The sequence below is a fragment of the Pelmatolapia mariae genome, linkage group LG22, assembly GCF_036321145.2.
Source record: "Pelmatolapia mariae isolate MD_Pm_ZW linkage group LG22, Pm_UMD_F_2, whole genome shotgun sequence".
In the NCBI taxonomy this organism is placed as follows: Eukaryota; Metazoa; Chordata; class Actinopteri; order Cichliformes; family Cichlidae; genus Pelmatolapia; species Pelmatolapia mariae.
In genome coordinates this window covers 4,813,779-4,837,040 of record NC_086245.2, presented here as the reverse complement: position 1 = coordinate 4,837,040, position 23,262 = coordinate 4,813,779, and the positions used below count along the sequence as shown (strand labels likewise).

The following is a 23,262-nucleotide window of genomic DNA, read 5'->3' as shown; positions in this document are numbered from 1 at the left end:
TCCAATTATAATGCACCATTATACCCAGAAGATCAAGAGGAATTTAAATGTATACTGGCTTTGCATAGTCAACACATGACTGATAACTGTTCTGTCCTGAGCTTTTGTTTCCTATAGCACCCGACTTGACCACACCATCAGTTTTCATACCAAAGGAGGGTAATTATACATGTCTGACATGGAGGAATCTTGTCAAAGTGGGAGAGATAAGCCCTGACTGGGGTAACAACACAATGAATGTGACTTTATGGTCAAATTCCTCAAGATTTTGATATCAAGGGTAGATTTGTTTTGGTATTGTGGAGGAAAGAGGCTGTTAAATTTCCTCCCTAGTATCTGGTTAGGTACCTGCACAATGATCCAGTTGGGACTGCCAATAACAGTTATAGGACATAGGCAAAATGTACAACAGTCCAGAAATCTAAATAGACAGTCCACATTAGACAATTTTGATCTTACACAAAATTCTCCAACATGTATGGATGCAATGGGAATACCGAGAGGAGTTCCAGATGAATATAAACTGGCAAACCCAATAGTTAACAAGTTTGAATCCACAGTACTTTGGTTAACACCCAATAAGATTTCTTGATGCGTGCACAATCATCCAGCTAAGTAGATTCCAAAAGGTTGATCCTGTACATCTGTTTTCAGTGGGAGAAACGTTTCAGCACTCATCCAAGTGACTTCTTCAGTCTCAGCTGATTGCAGGTTTCCCCAACCTCATAAACAGTACATTTGCACAATAACTGAAACAAGCCCACTGAAAGAACAATGGACTGTGAGGTCCATTCCTTGATCAAGGAATTTTTTGCTTCTGGTACCTGATGTCCAGGTGCCGAGGCATTGCTGAGCTTGGTAAAACAGTGCACACTTCCTCTTCAGTGACTGATGCTGCTGATATGGGCAAGCTGCTCTGCATATGTGAGGAAAAGATAGATTCTAAGTAACTATCCAGCGTATCCACACTTTTACTTGCAACAGGATTTTGCCCCACAATTGTTGCATTTAACAGAATTTAGGTCAAAAGAGTGTTCAAAGACAAACTGAAAGAGATCCACAAACACAAATATGTACATAGACAGAATTTATTTGATATTTATATATTATTTGAGTAAAATGTTGCAATAGTGATACAGATTACACGTGTGATATCTATTACCTGTCAATTTAAAAATTATACCATTCCATAAATTTGAGGGCATTTAAAAAAATGTAAGTAGTCTATGGTAAACATATCTAGATCTAAACATGACATGTGCATATGTGTATGTTTTTTTTAACTTTACAGCAAAGAAATAATTTACTTTAAAAATATACACTTACCTAAACTTGATTCAGCCTTAAACTTACAGATGTAAACAGGTGACAGGTCATTTATGACCTTGTCAAAAATCCTCACTGTAATTGCATTAAAATGAAAACAATTTGATTTGCAGTTCAGTAACAGACAGATGTCTGCACTCCAGTTACACTGGTAAAAAAAAACTAAACTAAAACATGGGCACATAATATTCTGAGCGTCAGGATTACTGAGAACCTTCAGCTTTATTTACACCCACTGCTGTCCGACTCATTTCTGCTGCTAAAAGAGTGCTGTAAACACAGAGCTTTAATCCAAAGACTGATCAGTGCACTGAATAATTTGGCCACCTGTATCATCCGTCAGAGCCCTTGTATAAACTCCCATCAGACCTTGTTTAAGCCCATACTTCATTTTTAGCCCCATGCAAAAGTAAAGCAGTGGGTTCACACAGCTGTTAAAGAAGGCAATGCTCTGTGCTACAGTAAACCAGATTTTCAGCACAGCATTATCACCATTGATCATTCTCACAAGTTGGAGGCAGTGATAAGGTGCCCAGCACAGGAAGAAGGCAATGACCAAACATGCTAGTATACGCAGAGGCCGGGACTTTGCCACCAAACGGGTACGTCTGATGCCCACACCAGCCAGGATGTAACAGATGAGAATGACCATGAAGGGAAATATGAAGCCACACAAGAAACGGATGGAATAGAGAGCAACTTTGGTGCTGTTGTGGTCCTCTGCCATCTTTTTTGGGTTCATAGAACATTTAGTCAGGTTGTTGTTGTCTATGTAAGTTTGTCGATGGATGAAGTAGGGAATGCTGAAGAGGATAGCTGCAATCCAGACGCAGACTGCCACCACCCTCGCTGTCCACAGGGTGCGTCGGCGCTTTGTGAGGACTGGCTGCCAGATGCAGAGCACTCGATCCAGACTGATCACAGCCAGCAGGAAGACAGAGCAGAACATGTTGGTGTATTTGAAGAAGCCATAGAACTTGCAGAGGAAGAGGCCAAAAGGCCAGTGGTCTGACAAGAACAACCGAGTGAGGGAGAAGATTCGTGTGAAGCAGAAGATCAGGTCTGCTATCGCCAAATTCACCAACCACACATTGGTGACCGTCAGCTGTTGAGGTAGAAGAAAATAAAAGATGGAAAAGAGAAGAGAGTAAGAAAAAACAGAAAATAGTAAGTAACCTGACTGGGATCATGTTTTCTATGGAGATTTATTTATGTCAAAAGCTGTGCATTAAAAAAACATATAACCACAAGCAGATAATATCACTTCACAGGTTTAGGTATTATTACCACATATGAAGTTAAATTTCTTGTGTGTCAGTTCAAGAACCTGCATGTATAGAACTCAACCACAAGGAAGCCATTGCACACCGGAGTGTCTGCTTTGCGAAAGCTACAGCAGATTAATGCTCTCACATGTAATGTTAGTTTTATAAGATAGGACAGCCAGACTAAGCCTGGAGGCTTCCTGTGAAGCAAATGAGGATTCAGAGTCACCTGATCAAACTCTAACTGTATGCTTATATAAGCAATCTTGAAAATAGAGATTTTTCGAGGTTTGATGATTATTCAAGATCTTGTATTTAAGAAGAAGGATTTTAAATCAGGTTCTGGATTTAACAGCGAGCCAATGAAGGGAAGTCTGTATGGGACAAATGTGCTCTCTCTTTCTAGTCCCTGTTGGTATGTGTTTGCTGCACCTCTGAAAAGCTGCTTCTTCAATAAGCTTCTCGTATGATACAGGAAACATCTTCAGCTTAGTTAAAAATGATCTGTGGTAGCAAATGTCATCCTAAGTTAGTCAACCTGTTACTTTGTACTGTAAAAGGATGTATTTTAGTCCATTCTTAACCCCAGACAAGTATTTTTGATACATAAACCTGAAAGATAAGGGCAGCCGCAGATCAGGAGGTAGGTGGTTTGATCCCTGGCTGCTCCAGTCTGCTTGCCAAATCTCTTTAACCAAGATATTAACCCCAAGTTGTTGTTGTTTTCACTGAGCTTTTGTTAAAAAGACAAATGGCAAGCTCAGAAGGTATTTGAAACATATTATACTTATGTTTTTTTTTTTATCCACCTTAAGTTTGAAGCCAGCCACCCAGATCACCATGAAGTTCCCTGTGATGCCGAGCACAATGGTGAGCATTAAGAGGATGATGGTGACATTGTCCACTATGGAATTGATGCCCACAGTAGTTGCCTGGACATCCTCAGGTTTGAGTGTGTGGGTGAGCAGCGAGGCTTTGGGAAACATTGTGTGCCTGAGAAAGAAAGAACAGAAAAAGTGCAAAATGTTACTTAGCATGAATCTCCTGAGTAAACAGTGTAGAAAATCATTAAATGGCCTCACTATCTCAATCAAAAATACTGAAATTCCTGACAGTGTTCCTAAACAGTTTGGTTAAAGAGAAGGGGAATACAATTTGAGCTGGTAGTTAACATTAAAACATCCATGTACAACATTAAAAAGGTTTTGATTTTCTGGATGTGGAGTGAAGCTGTGGAACAGACTGGGTGAAGAAATATTCAAGCATATTTCAGTTTTAAAAAGTGGTTCAAAAATAATGATTTGCAAAGTACAAGGAAAAGGGCTTTGACTGCATGTTCTCATCAACTACACACCAAGTTTGTGTACACGTGTACGCATGTGCATATGTATACATATGTAAATATTAAATGTGTTTAGAGCTCATGGTGGGTTACTGGGGTTATAAAACCAAATACATGTAACAAAGTGTTAGTCAGGAGTTGTGATAGTATCAGGCATACACAAGAAGAAAAAGCGATGATCAGCAGTCAGTAAATAGGGGAAAGGGGGTGGGAGCTTATGCTAAAGCCTATGATTCTTCCCACTTCTTTGTGTGTCACAGTCCTGGGTCTTTGACCTGCTGATTTTGTATCCGGACTCTTTGGATTGTGGTTTATTCAGTATTCTAAGATTTAGTTTGCATTCCTGATTTTAGGTCTTATTTTTGTGTTTCTGCTTTGTGTACCCCCATCGCAGTGTCAACCCGTATTTCTTTGTCTCCATGGTTATTGTACTTTCTGTGTTGTTTTGACAGCCTTTCATCCTGTGTTCAGTGTGTTTAGTTTTGCTTTGCCTGCTCTTAGTCCGTATTTGTTCCAGCTGTGTTCCCTCCTGTTTTCCATCCTTTCATTATCCTGTGTGTATTTAAGTCCTCTGCTCATCCTGTCGTCCCTTATTTGTTGTGTGTGTTTTGTTGTACACCTTGTTTCCCTCGCCACTCCTAGTTCCTTGTTTCTGTTTTTTGCACTGTCCTGCATTTAGGTCCCACTTCTGCCTGCAACACAGCCGTGCATGACATTTTGAATATTTTACGTCATTTATTATCATTTTGTTTTTGCTATATTATTTTCACATGTTTAGATAAAGAAACATAATTCTGTATATAATATAAGGTTTTGTCTGTGAAGGTTCTCAGTCATCTAGGTCATCGTAGTCTAAGGAGCTTGGAAAGAAAAGCGTCTGGACTTCTTTAAGTTGCTTGAAGACGTTTCACCTCTCATCCGAGAAGCTTCTTCAGTTCTAGGGTCAAATGGTGGAGAGTCCCAGATTTAAGCTCTGTGGGAGTGACCCGCCGAGAGGGACAAAGGACCCTCTAATGATCCTCTACCTAATCACATGAGCCAAGGTGTGAAAATGGGTGGTGGGAGTCAAATAGGAGGTACTGGTCCGTGTGTGTGGGCTTCCGGTAAACTTCAATGGTGAGGCTTCCATTGTCTTCAATGCGCACGGCGCAGTCCAGGAAAGACAAACAGTTATCCTTTGTGTCTTCTCTGGTGAACTTGATGTTTTTTATCCATAGCATTGATGTGAGCAGTGAAGGATTCCACTTCTTGTCTTTTGATTTTGACCCAGGTGTTGTCTAAATATCTGTACCAGTGCCTGGGTACTCTCCCTTTAAAGAGCCAAGAGCCTTTCTTTCCACTTCCTCCATGTAAAGGCTGGCTACAATAGGCGACACCAGGGAGCCAATGGCACAGCCATGTTTTTGCCTGTAGAAACCCTCATTGTATTTGAAATATGTGGTGATAAGGCAGAGGTCTAACAGTGTGCTAATCAGATCGGGGGTGAAGTTGTTTCTGTCTTCCAAAGAGCTGTCTTCTTGTAGGCGTTTTTTGACGGTCTCCACTGCCTCCGTGGTGGGTATGCAAGTGAAGAGAGAGACTACATCAAAGGACACCATGGTTTTATCTGAATCCAGGGTAAATTTCTGGACCTTGTCGGTGAAGTCGGTGGAGTTCTTGATGTGATGTGGGGTGTTCCCCACACGAGGTGGTAGGATGGTAGCAAGGTGTTTCGAAATGTTGTAAGTGGCTGAGTTTATGCTGCTAACAATGGGTCTGACTGTCCTCAGGTGTGTGTTCTTCTCTCTACGACACCAAATGTCTGCCATCTATAATCCAGTTTTGAGATCCCTTCCCAGACGCCTTAAGGCCCACTCACATCCTGGGCCATCTGACCTCAGGAACTCACATGATAGGGTGGGGCTAGGTTTCACAATGAGCTCACCTGAAACCTTGGCTGATTGTGACCTACACCCATTTTCACACCTTGGTCCATGTGATTAGGTAGAGCATCATTAGGGGTCCTTTGTCCCTCTCAAAGGGTTACATCCACAGAGCTTAAATCTGGGACTCCCCACCATTTGACCCTAGAACTGAAGAAGCTTCTTGGATGAGAGGTGAAACATCTTCAAGCAACTTAAAGAAGTCCAGACGCTTTTCTTTCCAAGCTCCTTACACAATATAAGGTTTTATGTATCAAGATTTCATCAGAATAATCCAGCCATCAGTGGGTCCTAAAAGTAGCTCAATACAACTGCAGATGAACTACAAAACATATTACATGTATGATGCAGCTGAATGAGTGTGTGGAGGGGGAAAAAAACAAACAAAAAAATAGAAAGAGGGTAAGTAGCACTTCATAGGAAAAGAGCTGTTAAGTGTAGAGGGGGAAAAAACAAACAAAAAAATAGAAAGAGGGTAAGTAGCACTTCATAGGAAAAGAGCTGAAAAGTGTATTTTATTATCGGGAAGCAAAGCTGCCGCAGTCAAAGGCAAAACAAACATCATACGATTTGACCATACAGTTTTCTTCAACCACATACATTCATGATGAGAAAACGTGGTTTTCTGTCTCTACCAACCACTGAAATTAAAGTTTACATCCATATCTGATCAGGTGTCACTAATATAGATAAAACTGAAGACTCTAAAGAAATGGGACAAAAATTAGTTTCACCATATCAGTGTCTGTTAATGTATTTGGTTTTTTTTAATAAACCTGTCATGTTCAGCAACTTTAGCAAACAGAATTATGGTTTTAATGCAAATTAGCAAAAAAAGATGTGATAAAGAAGAAAGAAGAGAAAAGATTTTGGCTGGAATAACACATTCCAAAAAAACAAAGGCACCTGAAAGACAGAAACAAAAAATCAAACACAAAAGAAACATACAACTTTGAGAGTGCCTCTCTGTGCATTTTTCACACAGAAGTCTGACGGCTGACTAAACTAGAGTGCATCAAACCTCTAACGGCCTCTCCTGTGGCTTATATTAGTGACTGAGCTAATGTACCAACAAAGTGTTTGCGTTTCTTCCCAGAAAATCTTCTAGGACCTAATGCATGATCAGACATATCTGATCAAGAATATGGTTTTTTTTTTTCCAGTTTTTTTAAAGTGGGTTCTGTTGATCTATAGTTTAAATTTTCACATCTTTCTCTTTTTCTTTTTTAACTGTAGAATTCTCTTCTGTTGTGTTTACACTGTCTAGACTCCATTGAAGACATTTCTGAATACATTTCTCTAGAAACAAGCTCTTAATTAATTTTGTCATTGTTTTATATTATTTTATTTATATTTCTGGTTTTATTGTAAAGCAGTTTGTGAATTTTATATATGAAAAGTGCTATATAAATAAATTGTACTTACTTATTGTTAATGAAACGTGTGCCAGACTTCAATCAAAGAGAAAAAACACAATGTCTCCCCTGGTCAGGTTAGGCTCCTGGTTAAGCACCATTTGATGACATAACATAGAGTGAAAAATTATTTTAAGCAGGTGAACAAGGCAGAAAAAAAAACACTGTTAATAAACACTACAGTAACTGTAACAAATGTTTGTCTTAATGGAGGAATATAAATTGAGAACTCTTACCAAGATAAAGTTTGTTTTTTTTACCTGAAATGTTGAACTGATGTTAGAGCTGAGGGGAGTTGCTTCAGTCTCAGTGGTCAAAGGCAGAATTGAAGATGCATCCGCTCATGTTCGTCTGTGCTGTGGTTATGTCAAGTTCGGCTGTTATCTACTGTCTGTCACATTCGAGTACTCTATACACACGCACATCACTTCCTCTTTTTCTTCTTATTATGTGTTTGGCTATCTCCCTTTTAAGAAATGTGCTAAGAAACCTTCCTTTCTGCATGCTTAGTGGTTTTGTTTTATTTTATTTTTTCATGAATACAACTACATTCACATAACCTCCTTGGTTATCAAACACACAGCTGCTCAAGCATAGATACTGCCAGAGGTTGCAGAATTAAGACCCAAATGCATAAATAAGTTATTAAAACATAAGCCCCTTTTTCACAGCTGGCAAAGAAGCCACAGAATACAAATGCACACAAACAAAAGAAAACCTGAATCCAGAACATAGAAAATCACACTAGAAGGGGAAAACAGCAAAAACAGGGCTTAAATTCTCACACTGATGTTCTCAAGCGAAGTGGTGACGAGTGTGTCTCATCACCCTCTGATGAGACACATGTGAAACTATTTTTTTAAAGGAAGTAAAAGAAAATGCAATGTAAATGAGACAAGTGACTATCAAATTAAAACAGGAAGAAATTAAATCCTAACTGAAATGAAGACACAAAACTCTAACACAGGGATAGGGAACTCCAGGGCTCAAGGACCAGTGTCATGCAGGTGTTAGATGTATCCTTGATCCAAAACAGCTTATTTCAATGGTTAAATTACCTCCTCAACATGTCTTGAAGTTCTCCAGAGGCCTGGTGAAGAACTAAACATTTGATTCAGGTGTGTTGACCCAGGATGATATCTAAACTCTGCAGGACACCAGCCCTTGAGCCCTTGAGTTCCCCATCCCTGGTCTAACTCTAACCACTACAAACAAAAGGAATAAAGTAATAAAAGTAACAAAAAATAAAAACTAAGCACAGGCTCATGTTGAAATCTATAAACTATGATTTCTAAATATCAAAACTCAGATTATAGGCTAAGAATGCTAAATAACAGGCAAGTCCAAGCTCCAGCCCAAGCTATATACAATACTTGTCAAATGAATTACAGAAGTCCAGCCTACAAGTAATAAATGTGTGAAGCAGTTTTTCAGTGCCACTCTGAGACAGAATATTTCTAATTTGAGAGATATTGTGCAGCCCTACATTTTTGTATATAAGTTATGGTTGATGTTTATAAAAGACGCTGGATTCGTGGTTCCTTGCAAGTTTTGTTTACTATGTAACTGAGCTGACGTTACATGCGAAAACAGCTTGACTGCGGGGCGGGTCTAGCGTTAGACATTTTCTTACTGCATGTATGCACAGTGCGCTATACTGAACAGGTATAGGAAACCCCCATTATTGAACAATATTATTCAGATGTTCTACATCCTCTTTCTTTAGCTTAGGAGTGTATAAATGACTAACAACATCTTCAGCATAATGCATTAACAACAGATTCTAATCCATAATATTATAGCCTGGAGATTAACCATTCACTTCAAACCTGTGAACTGTCTCATTGGTAAAAAGATAGTAAACATTTGACCTTGTTAACCTGTGGTGGTCCTAGCCTGTTTGACGCCCTGGCTGGGTTCTCCCGAACCCCCAGCAGACGACACTTGAAGCTGGCTGGGTTCTCCCGAACCCCCAGCAGACGACACTTGAAGCTGGCTGGGTTCTCCCGAACCCCCAGCAGACGACACTTGAAGCTGGCTGGGTTCTCCCGAACCCCCAGCAGACGACACTTGAAGCTGGCTGGGTTCTCCCGAACCCCCAGCTGACGACACTTGAGGCTGGCTGGGCTCCTCCGAACCCCCAGCTGACGACACTTGAGGCTGGCTGGGCTCCTCCGAACCCCCAGCTGACGTGGCTTGAGACTGGACGGGCTCCTCAGGCCCTCCAGTGGAAACAGACACCGAGGCAGCAGGTACGCAGACCTCTGCCGGTGTGGACACTGGCTGGAACTGAGCAGCACAGTGGCTAGACTCAGGCAGCAACAGTGGGATGCAGTCCTCAGAGGGCTGAAAGTGTTCCCCAATACACTCAGCAGAGGACGGGGGCGGACGGGTGAACTCACTTGAGCTCTCAGGGGGTGCTGAGAGCCGAGACTGCTCTGGTGAGTTCCCCGGTGAAACTGCTGGCGCTGGCGTCTTGACCTCTAGGGGTCCAGAGTCAGCTGGTGAGTGACACCCAGCCTCTGGGGAGGCCCTAGAGGGAGTAACTGTCTCTGAGGTGGCCAGCTTAAGAGAACCAGCAGATGTTGTGGTGAAGTGTGTTCCCTGCTCGTAATGAGACGGTGAGAATGGTGACTGAATGAACGAGTGGGTAGGCTGCCGAACTGGTGGCAACTGAGCTACAGGTAGCGAAGTTGTAACAGGTGGTGGAGTGGCTGACTGAACTGAGGGCAGCGCGGCGGCTGACTGAACTGAGGGCAGCGCGGCGGCTGACTGAACTGAGGGCAGCGCGGCGGCTGACTGAACTGAGGGCAGCGCGGCGGCTGACTGAACTGAGGGCAGCGCGGCGGCTGACTGAACTGAGGGCAGCGCGGCGGCTGACTGAACTGAGGGCAGCGCGGCGGCTGACTGAACTGAGGGCAGCGCGGCTGCTGACTGAACTGAGGGCAGCGCGGCTGCTGACTGAACTGAGGGCAGCGCGGCTGCTGACTGAACTGAGGGCAGCGCGGCTGCTGACTGAACTGCTAACTGTCCTGCTAGCTGTGTTACAGACCCCACATTAGACTGTAGTGAAAGCGTGGATGGGAAAACATGGTCAGGAAGCACTGTTCCAGTGAGGTTTACAGCTTCCCCTGAATAGACCAGTGCAGATGAAAAAGAGTCCAAAACATTTTCATTCTCTACACTCATAGTCTTAAACTCAGTAACCCCAGGCTCAGAAACAACAGTGTGAACACAGTCATTAACCCTGAATGTGGGCTCAGCAAAGGCAGTCTGTGGCGCAATGGCCATGGGTGAGACAAAAAAATCATTGTTAACTGCAGAGGGCACGCAAAAAATAGCTCCAGAAAACACAGTCACTGAATCTGACGCGGCAGAAAAAGTGTCCCTTTCACTCACCACAGCCGACTGTTTACATGTCCTTACATCCGGCTGTGGGGTGCCGCGGCGGCGGCGCGAACGTTGCTTTCTTCTCGGAGACTGCTCCGACAGGCCGGGTAATCCCTCGTCCGGCGGTTCGGACGGCACATCCTCCGTTGAAGCGAGCAGGCGAGCGGTAGCGGCAGGGGGGTGTAGGTGAAGTTCGTGAAGAACGAAATTTTGTACGAGCGGGTGGAGTGAGTCCAATAGCCAGGGATAATCGGACAAAACCTGTCGTAGGCTGACTTCCAGAACGTAGACAAACGCTTCACCCTCATGCTCAAGCCACAGGTTGATTATTTTGGAAGCTGAGTCCGTTATGAGCTCTCGAAGCTCCGTGGGTGGGGTGAATGCCGCTGGATCCATATTTGGCTGGTCCGTACTGTCACGGCGGCGGAGATGAGCCGTGTGGAAAATAATAAAGGAGGATCCAATTGCAGGCAAGAATGAAGGTGAGAAGGTGGTTTATTAAACACAAAATGAAATGGACAAAACAGCAACACGGGACCGAAACTAACTAAACTGAGAACAACTAAACTACAGACACAAACCAGGACCTGAACATGAAGGAAGATGAGCGGAGGTAGCAGGCGACGGACAGCAGGGAGACACACAGATGAAATGGGATGTAAACGCAGACGGACCAGCAACAACAATGACTAAAGACGTGACTTAAATACACACAGAGAAACACAGGGAGATTACACACAGGTGGTGGACACAGCTGGGAGTAATTAACAAGACGAGACAGAGGTAAAACTGAACACACTCACGTAAGACAAGGACCTTCAGAATAAAACAGGAAACTAACAGACACAGGACCAGACAAGACACCATGGACAGACAGAGGGACATACGGGCAGAGAAGACTAAGCACAAGCAAAACTAAACATGAGGGCAAGATAAAACCCCAAACCAGAAATTATAATAATCATCATCATAGCTACCGAATCAGAACATAATTATAATCAAAACAGTATCACAAAGAAACAGCATAGAACTAATAATCCTGAGAAAAACCAAACACATAAGAATTAATCCCTCACCAAGAATAAGACATATTTATAATCACAATCAAAGCACCAGAGGATAAAGAACAATCCATAATGCAGAAAATAAACTAAAACATAAGAAACTCAAAATACTGGGTCCAACGGACCCAGAACCGTGACAGTAAACACTGCATTAGTTACACCCTTTTTACACACGTTCTTTTCTACTCTGTAATATTCTTGTCAATTTTCTTGATATTTATTTATAATCACCTCTGTTAATCCTTGATATTTATAATTGAGTGATCGGTATGTATCACTGCCGTGCAAACGGAGGGCGCCCTTACTTCGCGCAAATGGGCGATAGAAAACTTATGCCATCCCCAAAATGCGCTGGCATGATGTCGGGGCAGCATGAGTGCGAGCAACTTTTTTTTGCCGATGCCCGTGATGCCGCCCCCACCACGATGCCGCCCTGGGCAACCACCCATATCGCCCATATAAAAAACAGCTACTTTTGTTAACATCACGTTACATGTAGTTTCCATGAATTTTTTTTTTTTTTTTACAGTACATCTCTTACACCTTAGTGTTCATACTTGGGGTTTGGCTTGCAAACTCTCCCAGATCGTGTAATGTAAGCATTACTTGCCAGGCGACAGGGGGACTGGACAGGGGCCTGTGTCAAGTTTTGTGTGAGGCTGCATGTCTGGTCCTCAGTGTGTTGCACAGGTCTTTGGGTGTGCTGTGAGGAACAGGCGGTTGGTGGTTGGGCCATGGTAGACTCATCGTGGGAATCTCTGTGTTGTGGTGGTGGTTCAGGGACTGGGAGGACATGCCTGCGGTTCTGCCTTGACTCTCCGCCTCCTGACTGGACGATGTATGATCTGGGTGCCTTGCTGGCTTCCTTAATAGTCCCTAAGGAGTCATGTCCATGATGCGTTTGCATCCTCACAACCTCACATGGCATGAGGGGACGGAGCGGTCTGCTGGATTTGTCATAGTATTTCTTTTGTGCATCTTGCTTACGAACTAGGCTTTTCTTAACAGCTGTGTTGCTTTTGGGCCTGGGAGCCAGCAGATGTTTACACACAGGTAGAGTAGTGCGTGTCTGCCTTGATGTGAGCCTTTCAGCTGGAGAACCTAGTGTGTGATCTCGTGGCACATTGCGGAGATTGAGTAGGGTTGAGGAAGACATCTGTTCCATCTCTCTTTGACCTTTCCATCAACTGCTTTGCACGGCGAACGGCACGTTCAGCCAGTCCATTGGCTTGCAGGTATTCGGGGCTACTTGTCACATGAACAAAGTCCCAAGCCAAAGCAAAGTCTGTGAAGCGTTGGCTAGTGAACCGGGTGCCATTGTCTGATATTACTTTGTGCAGGCAGCCATGGACAGAAACGTGTTGAGTTAGGTCACGAAGCAAGTCTACCTCGAACCAACCTGAGTAGGAGTCAACTACAACCAGGTGATGTTGACCATTCCACTCAAAGATGTCCCTGGCGATGGTTGACCAAGGTAAGTCCGGCACTGGATGTAGCTTGCGTGGCTCTTTTTGTTGATGTGGCCTGGTGCTGTTGCACGCCGGACATGCAGTTGTTTCTTTCTCTCTATCCTCAGTTCACTAGCTGGGCCTAAGTCCTCATATTAGGTTTGACAGCGTTTTAGTAAGTAAAGGTGAATGCTTGGATATGAATTGAGCTGCGGTCTGGGGAAGGCCTTGAAGGAGACTGGCGACGGCTCCCGAGCCTGGCAGATCCCCATGTACTAAATAAAAGTGAAGAAGTTAAAGAATTGAAAAGGGGCAGGGAGGGTGGGGCATGTAAACAAGAATGAACAGCTTACAGAACTGCTTGCAGAACTCATTTCCAATCACAACTTGCGGCTCCAATTAGAAATGAGGGAAGGACCTAGCATCCTGGTGCCACAAAAGCATGCTGCTGCATTTGCGAAAGCGGGATTAAGGGATGCTGGCAGTGCGTTGGTGGAAAGCCTGCTGCTGCATTTGCAAATGGGGGATAAAGAAAGAGCCGCAAAACTCGCAGTCATAAGCATGCTACTGCATTTGAAAAAGAAGAACAAGGAATGAGAACCTAGCATCCCAGTGCAATTGCAAGTGACAAACAGGGAGCCTAGTGTCCGAGTACTATGAAACACTGCTTCTTTAGTGATGTAGCTATAGAGAGACTGACAACTCGTTGATAGAAGCTTGCTGATGCATTTGCGAATGATGAATATAGAAGAACCTGGCATCGCAATGCCAGAAGGGTTTGCTGCTGCTGCTGTAGTGTTAAACGCGGAGAAACTGGCAACTCGTTGGCAGTAAGCTTGCTGCTGCATATGCGAATCAGGGACAAAGAAAGAACCGGACATGTCAGTGCCGGAAGGGTTTACTACCGCTTTGCAATAGTGGATGTAGAGAAACTAGCAATGTGGTGGAAGAAGCTTGCTGCTGCGATTACGAATGATGGCTATAGAACGAACCAGCTAGAAGGATTCACCGTGATGGATGGACAGGAACTGGCAACTAAGGGGTAAGAAGCTTGTCGCTGCAGTTTGCAATGGTGGCTATAGCAAGAACCTGACACCACAGTGCTAGAAGGGGTTGTCTCTGCTGGCAATGATAGATGCAGAGAAACTGGCAGTTCAGTTGCAAATGGGGAATGAAAAAAAAACTGGCAACCCAGTGCCGTTTAAAAAAAAAATCATATGTAGGGAAGCTGGCAACACTGTACCGAAGCATTGCTGCATTTTGCTACAGCGTGATGGAGGAACGCTATATAAATAAAAACTTGAAAACAAAGGAACTGGCAACTCTGTGCCTTTTTTTGTGTGTCTATGCTGATAAACTGGCAACCCGATGGTAAAATGCTTGCTGGGATAAAGGAACCTGGCAACCCATTGCAGAGGTTAGCTGCAGAATTTTGCAAAGGAGGGATGAGTGGCTGAGAGCATGGCAACCCGGTGCTGACATTTGCTGCTGAGTTTAGCCGAGGAGGGATGAGAGAATGGGAACCTGGCAACTCTGTACTGAGGTTTGCTGCAGAATTTTGCAAAGGAGGGATAAGTGGCTGAGAGACTGGCAACTCAGTGTCGAAGCATGCTGCATTTTGCTACGGAGGGATGGAGAACTGGCGCTTTTTTTTTCCTTTTGACTATGCTGAGAAACTGGCAACCTGATGATCAAAAAGCTTGCTTTTGCACATGAGGCATAAAGGAACCTGGCAACCCAGTGCCAACGTTTGCTGCAGAGTTTAGCTGAGGAGGGATGAGTGGCCAAGAACCTGGCAACCCGGTGCCGAAGCATGCTACATTTTGCTACAGAGGGATGAAGAACTGGCTCCATCCCGTGACTCTGTGCCTTTTTTTCTTTTTTCTTTTGCTAAGAAACTGGCAGTTCGGTGGTAGGACGCTTGCTGCTGCATTTGTGAATGGCAGATAGGGAAGAACCTGGGATCCCAGTGCCAACTTGCTAGAGCATTTAGCGAAAGGAGGGATGGAAAACATCAGTAGGTGGTCGGAGTTACTTCATAACTGGATTTAGCGGAGATAACACGACTGGATGGATCTATGTAGCCGACCGTAGGGTAGGTCAGGTGGCGAAAACGCTGCTAGAAGGTCATCAGCATTCGGACTCTCGGAGCGCCGCCATGACATTCAGTGTGTTTCTTGGATTGCCGTAAGAAAAGGGATGAACGCAGATCTTGAGTAGTTGTTCGTCCGATGCACTGACCGACAAAGGGGCGATTGTAAGCAAATAGAAGGGTGAGTAAAATTATTTTACTTCTGAGAGCTAAACTGTGTTAAAGGTATTCGCCAAGAACTGACCCTGTTTGCACGTAAACGAGAATGGACAGCTTGCAGAACTGGGTGAACCTATATAGATGAGAGCTGGAAGGAGTATGTTTGGAGGCGTGGTCCCGCTGCTGAAATTATGATACGTAATCTCCAATTATTGTGCGCGGAAACACAATACCACGGGCCCTGTGTTTAGTAATTTCTGTGCCTGGGTGCCCTCTGTGGAGGATAGCAATATAATCCTTTTGTAAAGACTTTGGGGTCACTGTCTTCGGGCCTTTCTTGACAATGCCATCTTCAAGGGAGAGTTCATGTTGATATAGGTAGTATTGACAAATTTCTGTGTCTGCAAGGCCAGCCCTCATTATGACAGTGCTCAGTTTCTGTAGCTCTGGATCGGAAGCAGTGTGTTCCCTCAGTTTAGTCAGCCTAGAGGAAGAGATGTGTTGGATCGACATGATCTCATAGTCTGCTGTTTCATTACTGTGCTTATCTGTCAAGGTTGTGGGAGCATGAGACAAAGTGTTGGTGAGGTACATCTGCGAGCCTTTTTTGTACACCATCTGGAAAGTTGTACTTTTGCAGTCTGAGCATTATGCGCTGAAGTCTGGCTAGAGCTGAGTGTATGGGCTTGTTTAGGATAGTGACCAACGGCTGATGATCAGTTTCGATTTGGATCTGCTTTCCATAGATGTAATCATTGAATTTGGAACATGCGAAGACAACTGCGAGAAGTTCCTTCTCGATCTGCGCATAGCGCATCTCACTCTGCGTCAGAGTACGAGAGGATTAAGCCATCGGGGCGCCTTCCTAAAGGCGTGCAGCTCTGAGTCCGAGGCATCACACGTAAGTGCAACGGGTTGCTGGACGTCATAGTAGCTGAGAGTGGGTGGACTGACTAGGCTCTGTTTTAAAACATCAAATGCATCTTGATGCTGGTTTAGCCAGCACCACTGACTGTCTTTGCATGTTAACTCGCGAAGGGGGGCTGAGAGCTCGCTGAAATTAGGAATGAACTTACCTAGATAATTAATCATCCCTAAGAGGTGTTGGAGAGCTGTGACATTTTCTGGTGTGGGCATCTCCTTAATTGATTTGGTCTTTGCTGGATCAGGCTTTAAGCCCTCACTTGTGAATACATGTCCAACATAAAAGACTTCTTTGAGTCTAAATTTGCACTTTAGGGAGTTAAGTCTCAGTTTGACTTCCCTTGCACGTTCGAGTACCTTTCAGAGATTCTTTTCATCCTCTTTCATACATCTTCCGCCAATGATTATGTCATCGATGATGACAGCACAGGGGTGTCAAAGATCTGCTCCATCGCATGCTGGAACACCTCGCTGGCTGAGTTTATTCCATATGTCATTCTACGAAAGCGGAATCTGTCAAACGGAGAGCTGAAAGTTGTGAGCATGGATGATTTGTGGTCAAGCGTTATCTGCCAAAAAGGAGCATTTTGTATCCAGGACAGAAAAGGCTGTGGATTTAGGCATTTGTGCGGCTACCTCCTCTATGGTATGCATATCATCACCATTGTTTATTTATATAGTACTTTAAAAACACACCTGGTAGACCAAAGTGCTGAACAATACAACTATAAATAATAATAATATCAGAACTTAGCAAGACTACATCAATAAATAAGCAATAAAATTAATAAAAATATCAGTCATCCACAGAATTAAAAGCCAGAGAATAAAAATAGGTCTTCAATCTGGACTTGAAGACCGGCACTGATGAAGCCTGTCTAATGTGAAGAGGAAGATTGTTCCAAAGCAATGGGGCCACAGCAGAGAACACCCGATCTCCTCTGAGTTTCACTTAGAAAAGGAAGCTTGGAAATAGGTCTAAAATTTGACAAGACTGATGTATCTAAGCCAGGTTTCTTAAGCAAGGGATGTATAACTGCTTAAACTCAGTAGGTACTTGACCAGACAGAAGACTGGTGTTAATAATGTTCAGAATGTGAGGTCCAATAATAAGAAATACCTTTTGGAGAAAGCGGGGAGGAACCACATCATTTGGAGAACCACAAGGTTTAGCATTTAACACCGGTTTCTCAAAATCAGGAAGAGCAATTGGTAGGAAGGCGGATAGCAAACATGAGCAGGAAACAAGCTTAGAAGAGTCAGCAGTAGTAGGAGTTGGAGGTCTCAGCCTAGCAACCTTGTCCAAAAAGAAATTAATAAACTTATTGCACAAAGCCTCAGAGGACGGCACGGAAGCATAGCCTTCAATATTAAGTACAAAATTTATGGTGTTATACAGAACACGAGAGCTATGTGAGCTAGCGGCAATAAGTTGAGAGAAGTAGGAGTGTTTGGCAGCCTTTACTGCTCTCAGATAAGTTCTCCAGCTAGGGCTTCCAGAGAGACATACAGCCCATCTTTCTTCCACCGTCTTTCACATCTCCTACATTCTTTTCTAATCGCTTGGGTAAGATCACTTAACAAGGGACTAGTCTTGGGCTTGCACTCCCTGATTCTTAAAGGAGCAACAACATCGACGACACATTTACAAGCAGAATCAAAATAAGAAAGTAAATCATCTGAGGTAGACAACTCAGGAGGATAGGACATGACTTGATCAAACAGTAAGGAAAACTGCTTGGGAGAAAACAGGAGTAGCCTGTTTAACAATAGAATTAAGAGGAAGAATATCACATAAAATAGGCATATGGTCAGAGAATACAGGATCCTCAATGCGTACATTACAAATAGTTAGACCATACAATAAAACCAAGTCCAATGTGTGACCACATTTTTGAGTGCCACCTTTGACAGATTGAACAAAATTAAAAGAGTTCACAAAGTCCAGAAAGTCCTTGGCAAAGGGCTTCCCAGGGCAGCAAACATATATATTAATATATATATCACATCTTGCAGGAGCTTTCCTCTCCTCAGGAATTCTCTCTGCAGGAGGGGGAGATATAGGAGAGGTGGAGGAAGATCTCAGCCTGGGCGTCTATTGTCTTGTGTAGTCTGAAAGATGAGTGGATGATGGGGTGGGTGCAGTTTTCTCTGTAGTGGGGTCAGGTGGGCTGTCCCGGGCTCTGTGGGGCCGGGCGGCGCTGCTGCACTGGGCCCTGGTCCGGATGGGCCTGGGCCCCCTTTCCCTGGCGGGTTGCAGAGCATGGGGGTGCCTACTGGGGTCAGCGGGGGAGCTGGCCCCAGGGAGGGGTCACTTGCCCCTCCCTTTCTTCCCTCCCCATCTCCAGCTGCCTGCCTCTTCCCGCTCCACCACAATCACCCACACATGCAGGGCCTTGGGGTAGGGGTGTGTCACCAGGGTGCAGAGGAGGCATCCCCCCCCTCTGTCCCCTTCTGGCTGCCTCTGCCTCAATTTTATCCCACAACTTAGACATTCACATTACTCACACTCTCATAACACATACATATAGGATCTTGGGGGTGGGCTCACAACACGGACTCCAAATTACCATCAGGGTGTACACCTCACCCCTGGCGTCGTTGCCCACCTCTCAATTTTAAATACACGTAGACATTGAGGGCTATCAGGAGGGGCTATGCGCTTACCTGCTGCTCTCTGGCAGGTAGCTCCATGCCCTCCTGGGTTTTAATTGCACCTTAGAACACATATACATCAACACTACATATGAGCGGGTAGAGGGAGGTTTGGAGTCTTCTCACACCCCCGGTCTCTGCGGCCTGCTGGAGCGGGGGGGCTAGGAGGAGGAGTTGGCCGTCCGACTGGGGTCTGGTGTGTGGGGCCTCCCTGCTGCTGCGGAGTCGGGGCAGTCTGCTTCTCCCCACTGCAGGGAAAAGGGTAACACCACCTGGGTCTGGGTGCAGTTTCCCCCTCCAGGGGCAAGGGTACCTAGACCCGGTTCTTAGAGTACGCTTGGGGAGTGTGATTGTGTGTACAGCGTCTCTTTATGTCTGTCTCCACGTTGGTTGAGTGTGGAGTAATTGCCTATGAGAGCATGAGGGTGGGAATGGATGTATGTATTTGAGTGTGCCTGTATGTCTGTGTCTATATGTCAGGTTGGGTATCAGACGCCACCTCTCTGGGGACATCTCAGGCCCTCCAAGGTTTGGAGGCCTATCTCCCCCCACCACTTCCCCTGCCGGTGGCAGACGCCCTCAGACATCGATGCGTTGGTGGTTCTTTGTGTCCGGGGGTGGGCGTCCGGGTACACACCGGCTCACTCCTTGGTGGCTGCTTATCGGGGCCTGGAACCTGGGGCTCGCTCGGGCCACTTCGGGGGTGGGGTGCCCTCGGCCTGGGGCTCGGTCACTCAGGCACAGCTGGCTGCCGGCGGAGCTCACGGGCACGTCACTGCAACCCCCCCTGGCTTCTGCTCCGCGGCTGCTGAGTGATCCCTCATCTGGGACTCTCCTCAGCTCTTTCTGGGACAGTGGCGCGGCTGCCCCTCTGTTGGTCTTCCTTGGTCTCTTGTGTTCTGGGGGCCTCTGGATGTCTGGAGTTTTGATCTCCTCCATACCTGCTTCATGCCCTGGAGGATGGGACTGTGGCCCCCCACACCCCCTAGCAGATCATTACATTAAGGAACCTTTTAAATACAAGCGCGCTCATGCTCACAGGTGTACACACAGGTGATCACACACACAAACTACACCCTTTTTGGCTCCTACCTCAAAGCACACTGTGCGCTGTCGATCTTACGTGCTGCACAATAATGTTTAATATTAAGTATTTAGCGTTATATTCCCATATATCATTGTGATGTTGTTTATTCTATTACTCTCGTTTTCTTCTGCTTGTTTTCTTTTTTCTTTCCCAACAGGTGATCCAGGTGATCGATATATGTATTTTTTGTCTGCTTATTTTGTTGGTTTTTGTTTTTTGCCCTTTATCCCCGTCCCTCTTCTCCGCTGTTTTTTTTTTCTTCCCCCTCTTTCTTTCTCCCTTTTCTTTTCCCCTGTCCCGTATCTAGCAAGTAAAAAAAATAAATAAATAAATAAAATAAAATAAACAATAAAAGGTAAATCAAATGGACCATTACGGCAAGGCTGGGATGGTCCATTTGGTAAAGTAAATCCGTTGGGCATCTTTCTTCGCCTTTAGACAATAATTCTGATGGCAAAAGAACCAAACGGGACAGGTTTACAAAAAAAAAACACATATATATTAAAATCACCAAGCAGGAGGATCTTATCATAGCGTGAAGCACAGTCAAGCAAGAAACTCTGAAAACTCAGCTAAGAACTCCTTATTATATTTAGGGGACGATAAACAATCACACACAGCAACAAGGGCGAGTGGCCCAGCTCACACAGAGTTTGGTGTGGGGAGTCAATGGGGATAGCTGCTTAAAGTCAAAATGTGTCTTAAAAACAACAGCTAGTCCTCCTCCAAGACCAGAGACTCTCTGAACATTAAAAAAGGCACAGCAAGTTGGCAATAGCTCAGTGAAGGCACTTAACTCATCGGATGGAATCCAAGTTTCAGTCAGAAAAAGAAAATCTAGCGCATGGGAAGTGAAAAATTATTTTTTAAAAAAAGGTCTTATTTGCCACAGATCTGGCATTAATTAAACATAACCTGAGGGTAACTGGGTTGGAAACTTCTGAAGCAGTGGCATCCAGATCCAATGGTCGAAGGTTAGCCTGGTCCACTCCAATTTCCAATAATGTCTGGCGGTCATAAGACAATGTCGGGTTGCCACGTTGCACAAAGTTAGCTAAAAACAATGAAATAAAACAAATAGAAGAGAGCGACAGATGGCATGCCAAACACACAGACGCCATCTTAGTGGAGGCATAGGCATAGTCTTGTTCTACAAGTAACAAGACTAATATAAAGAGAAAGATATGGAACAGTGATAATGGGGCAAGTTGTACATATTACAAATAAAAACACAAGACCAAATCTTTAAAGTATAATAAAAGATCTAGAAAAATAAAAGTCTTCTGAGTCCATATAATGAAATAGGTTTTTGGAACCCCCCCAAAAAAAAAAAAAAAAAAATAGAAACAGTGGCATGGTAAAATAATCATATTAACTTACATAACCGATAAGGACAGGTGCTGCACAGTGAAGTATAAACACTGAAAGCTACATGAAGAAGTAAGCTTCAAAATATAACATACAGAGTAACAAAAACAGTTCTAGGAGATTATTAAAAATATTTCCCTCAGAAGGGCATCAGACATACAATTTAGGATTTGAAGTTAAAACATAGACTAATCTATTTTGAAACTATCAGCCTGATAATTATAACAGCATATCCAGAACATGCACCCCATTGCAAGGCTTGTTCTAAAAGTTACAATTGGACAAAAAGACACTTCCAGGCATGCATGGGTTTGTAATAGTTTTATATTACTTGTCTTTTGTTCCGCAAACACAGAAACACAAGCACCTCAGTTCAGTGGGACTGCACATTGCAGGTCATCTGTGCACTGAATAACAACTAAATAACCAACTCTAATGACCCCCAAGCTGCCCCACCCAGTGCCTTTGTGAGCTCCAGTCATTTGTATCCCAATTGGATTGCCAGTGAGCATAATATGTATCAAAGCCAAAGTAGTAAAGGGATAATTAAAAAGTAACGACAATAAGTAACCCAATAAAATAAAATGATGGGCTATTAGAACAAAGGCAATGGTTAGCATTGGAAGTGGGCCACTACACATAGTCAAATGCAATGACTACTCAGAAATTCTTGAAAGAGTAGTTCTAAAACACTTAGCTGATGATATTCAGAGAAAATGTTTATTCGTAGAGTTTCAGTCAAGATTCATAATTCATCACAGTGCTGAAAAAGCATTAGTCAAGGTTATACATGATCTACTAATGGCCTCTGAAAGTGCAGTTTGTCCTGCTAGACCACAGTGCTGCTGACCATAGTATTTTATTACAGAGATTAGAGCATGCGATAGGAGACTTAAAGGTACTCTGTTGCAGTGGTTGACTAATATCTAGACTCTAATTTGTTCATGTACATAGGGATTAATGTCGGTTTCACATGGTTCACTCGTAGGACAAGGAGGATAAAGAAAATGAAACAAAAAATGAAAACAGGAGAAAGCAAGGAAAATGAAAGTAGTATTTACACAAAGAAAGTAATCCAATCATGATTATATCAGCCCACTCAAAGGCTGTTATTATTTTTACATTGGTAGTTGGCACCTTACACTACCTTCTAACTGGCTCAGTAGGCTGTTATCATCAGTGCAAACTAGTGATAAACAAACAGCTATCTGTCTTGTAAATAATTCATTGACTGTTTCCGGGCTGTCCCAGTTGTTGTCATAACTAAAGACAAGAGGTGGATTTTAATACAATTAAAATCGGTGTAAGTGGAACGAATACTTTGAGGGCCTCCTTAATCTCACTGGCACGTCTTCCATGGAGGAAGCAGTCTAGGGATGAGGGGGATGACTCACATATCTCTGGGGGTGAGGTCACTGATGCAGTTAAAGAACTCCTTGGTGGCAGAGCCAGGAACTCAGGTCCGTCCTGAGTTCCTGAGGGCTCTGGATGTTTTAGGGCTGTCTTGGTTGACACACCTCTGCAATGTTGCACGGAGATCAGAGGCGGTACCTCTGGATTGGCAGACTGGGCTGGTGGTTGTCATCTTGAAGAAGGGGGGATGTGTTCCAACTGAAGGGGCATCACACTCCTCAGCCTCCATGGGAATGTCTATGCCAGGGTGCTGGAAAGGAGAGTCCATCTGTTTGTCAAACCTCTGATACAGGAGGGTCAATGCGTTTTTTTTTTTTTTTTTTTTTTGTGGGGTGGTGTGTCCTGGTTGTGGAACACTGGACCAGCTCTTTATCCTCTCAAGGATGCTTGAG

The 23,262-nt window shown here is 44.0% G+C and overlaps 1 protein-coding gene across 1 annotated transcript; it reads right to left on the bottom strand.

Moving 5' to 3' along the window:
• Positions 1–1,612: 1,612 nt before the first annotated feature.
• Positions 1,613–5,741, bottom strand: LOC135932583 (fMet-Leu-Phe receptor-like). The gene is made up of 3 exons (XM_065470059.1): positions 5,239–5,741; positions 3,401–3,584; positions 1,613–2,431 (listed from the first exon to the last, which is right to left on the bottom strand). The coding sequence occupies exons 1-3, from the start codon at positions 5,739–5,741 to the stop codon at positions 1,613–1,615; spliced, it is 1,506 nt and encodes a 501-aa protein (XP_065326131.1).
• Positions 5,742–23,262: the final 17,521 nt, after the last annotated feature.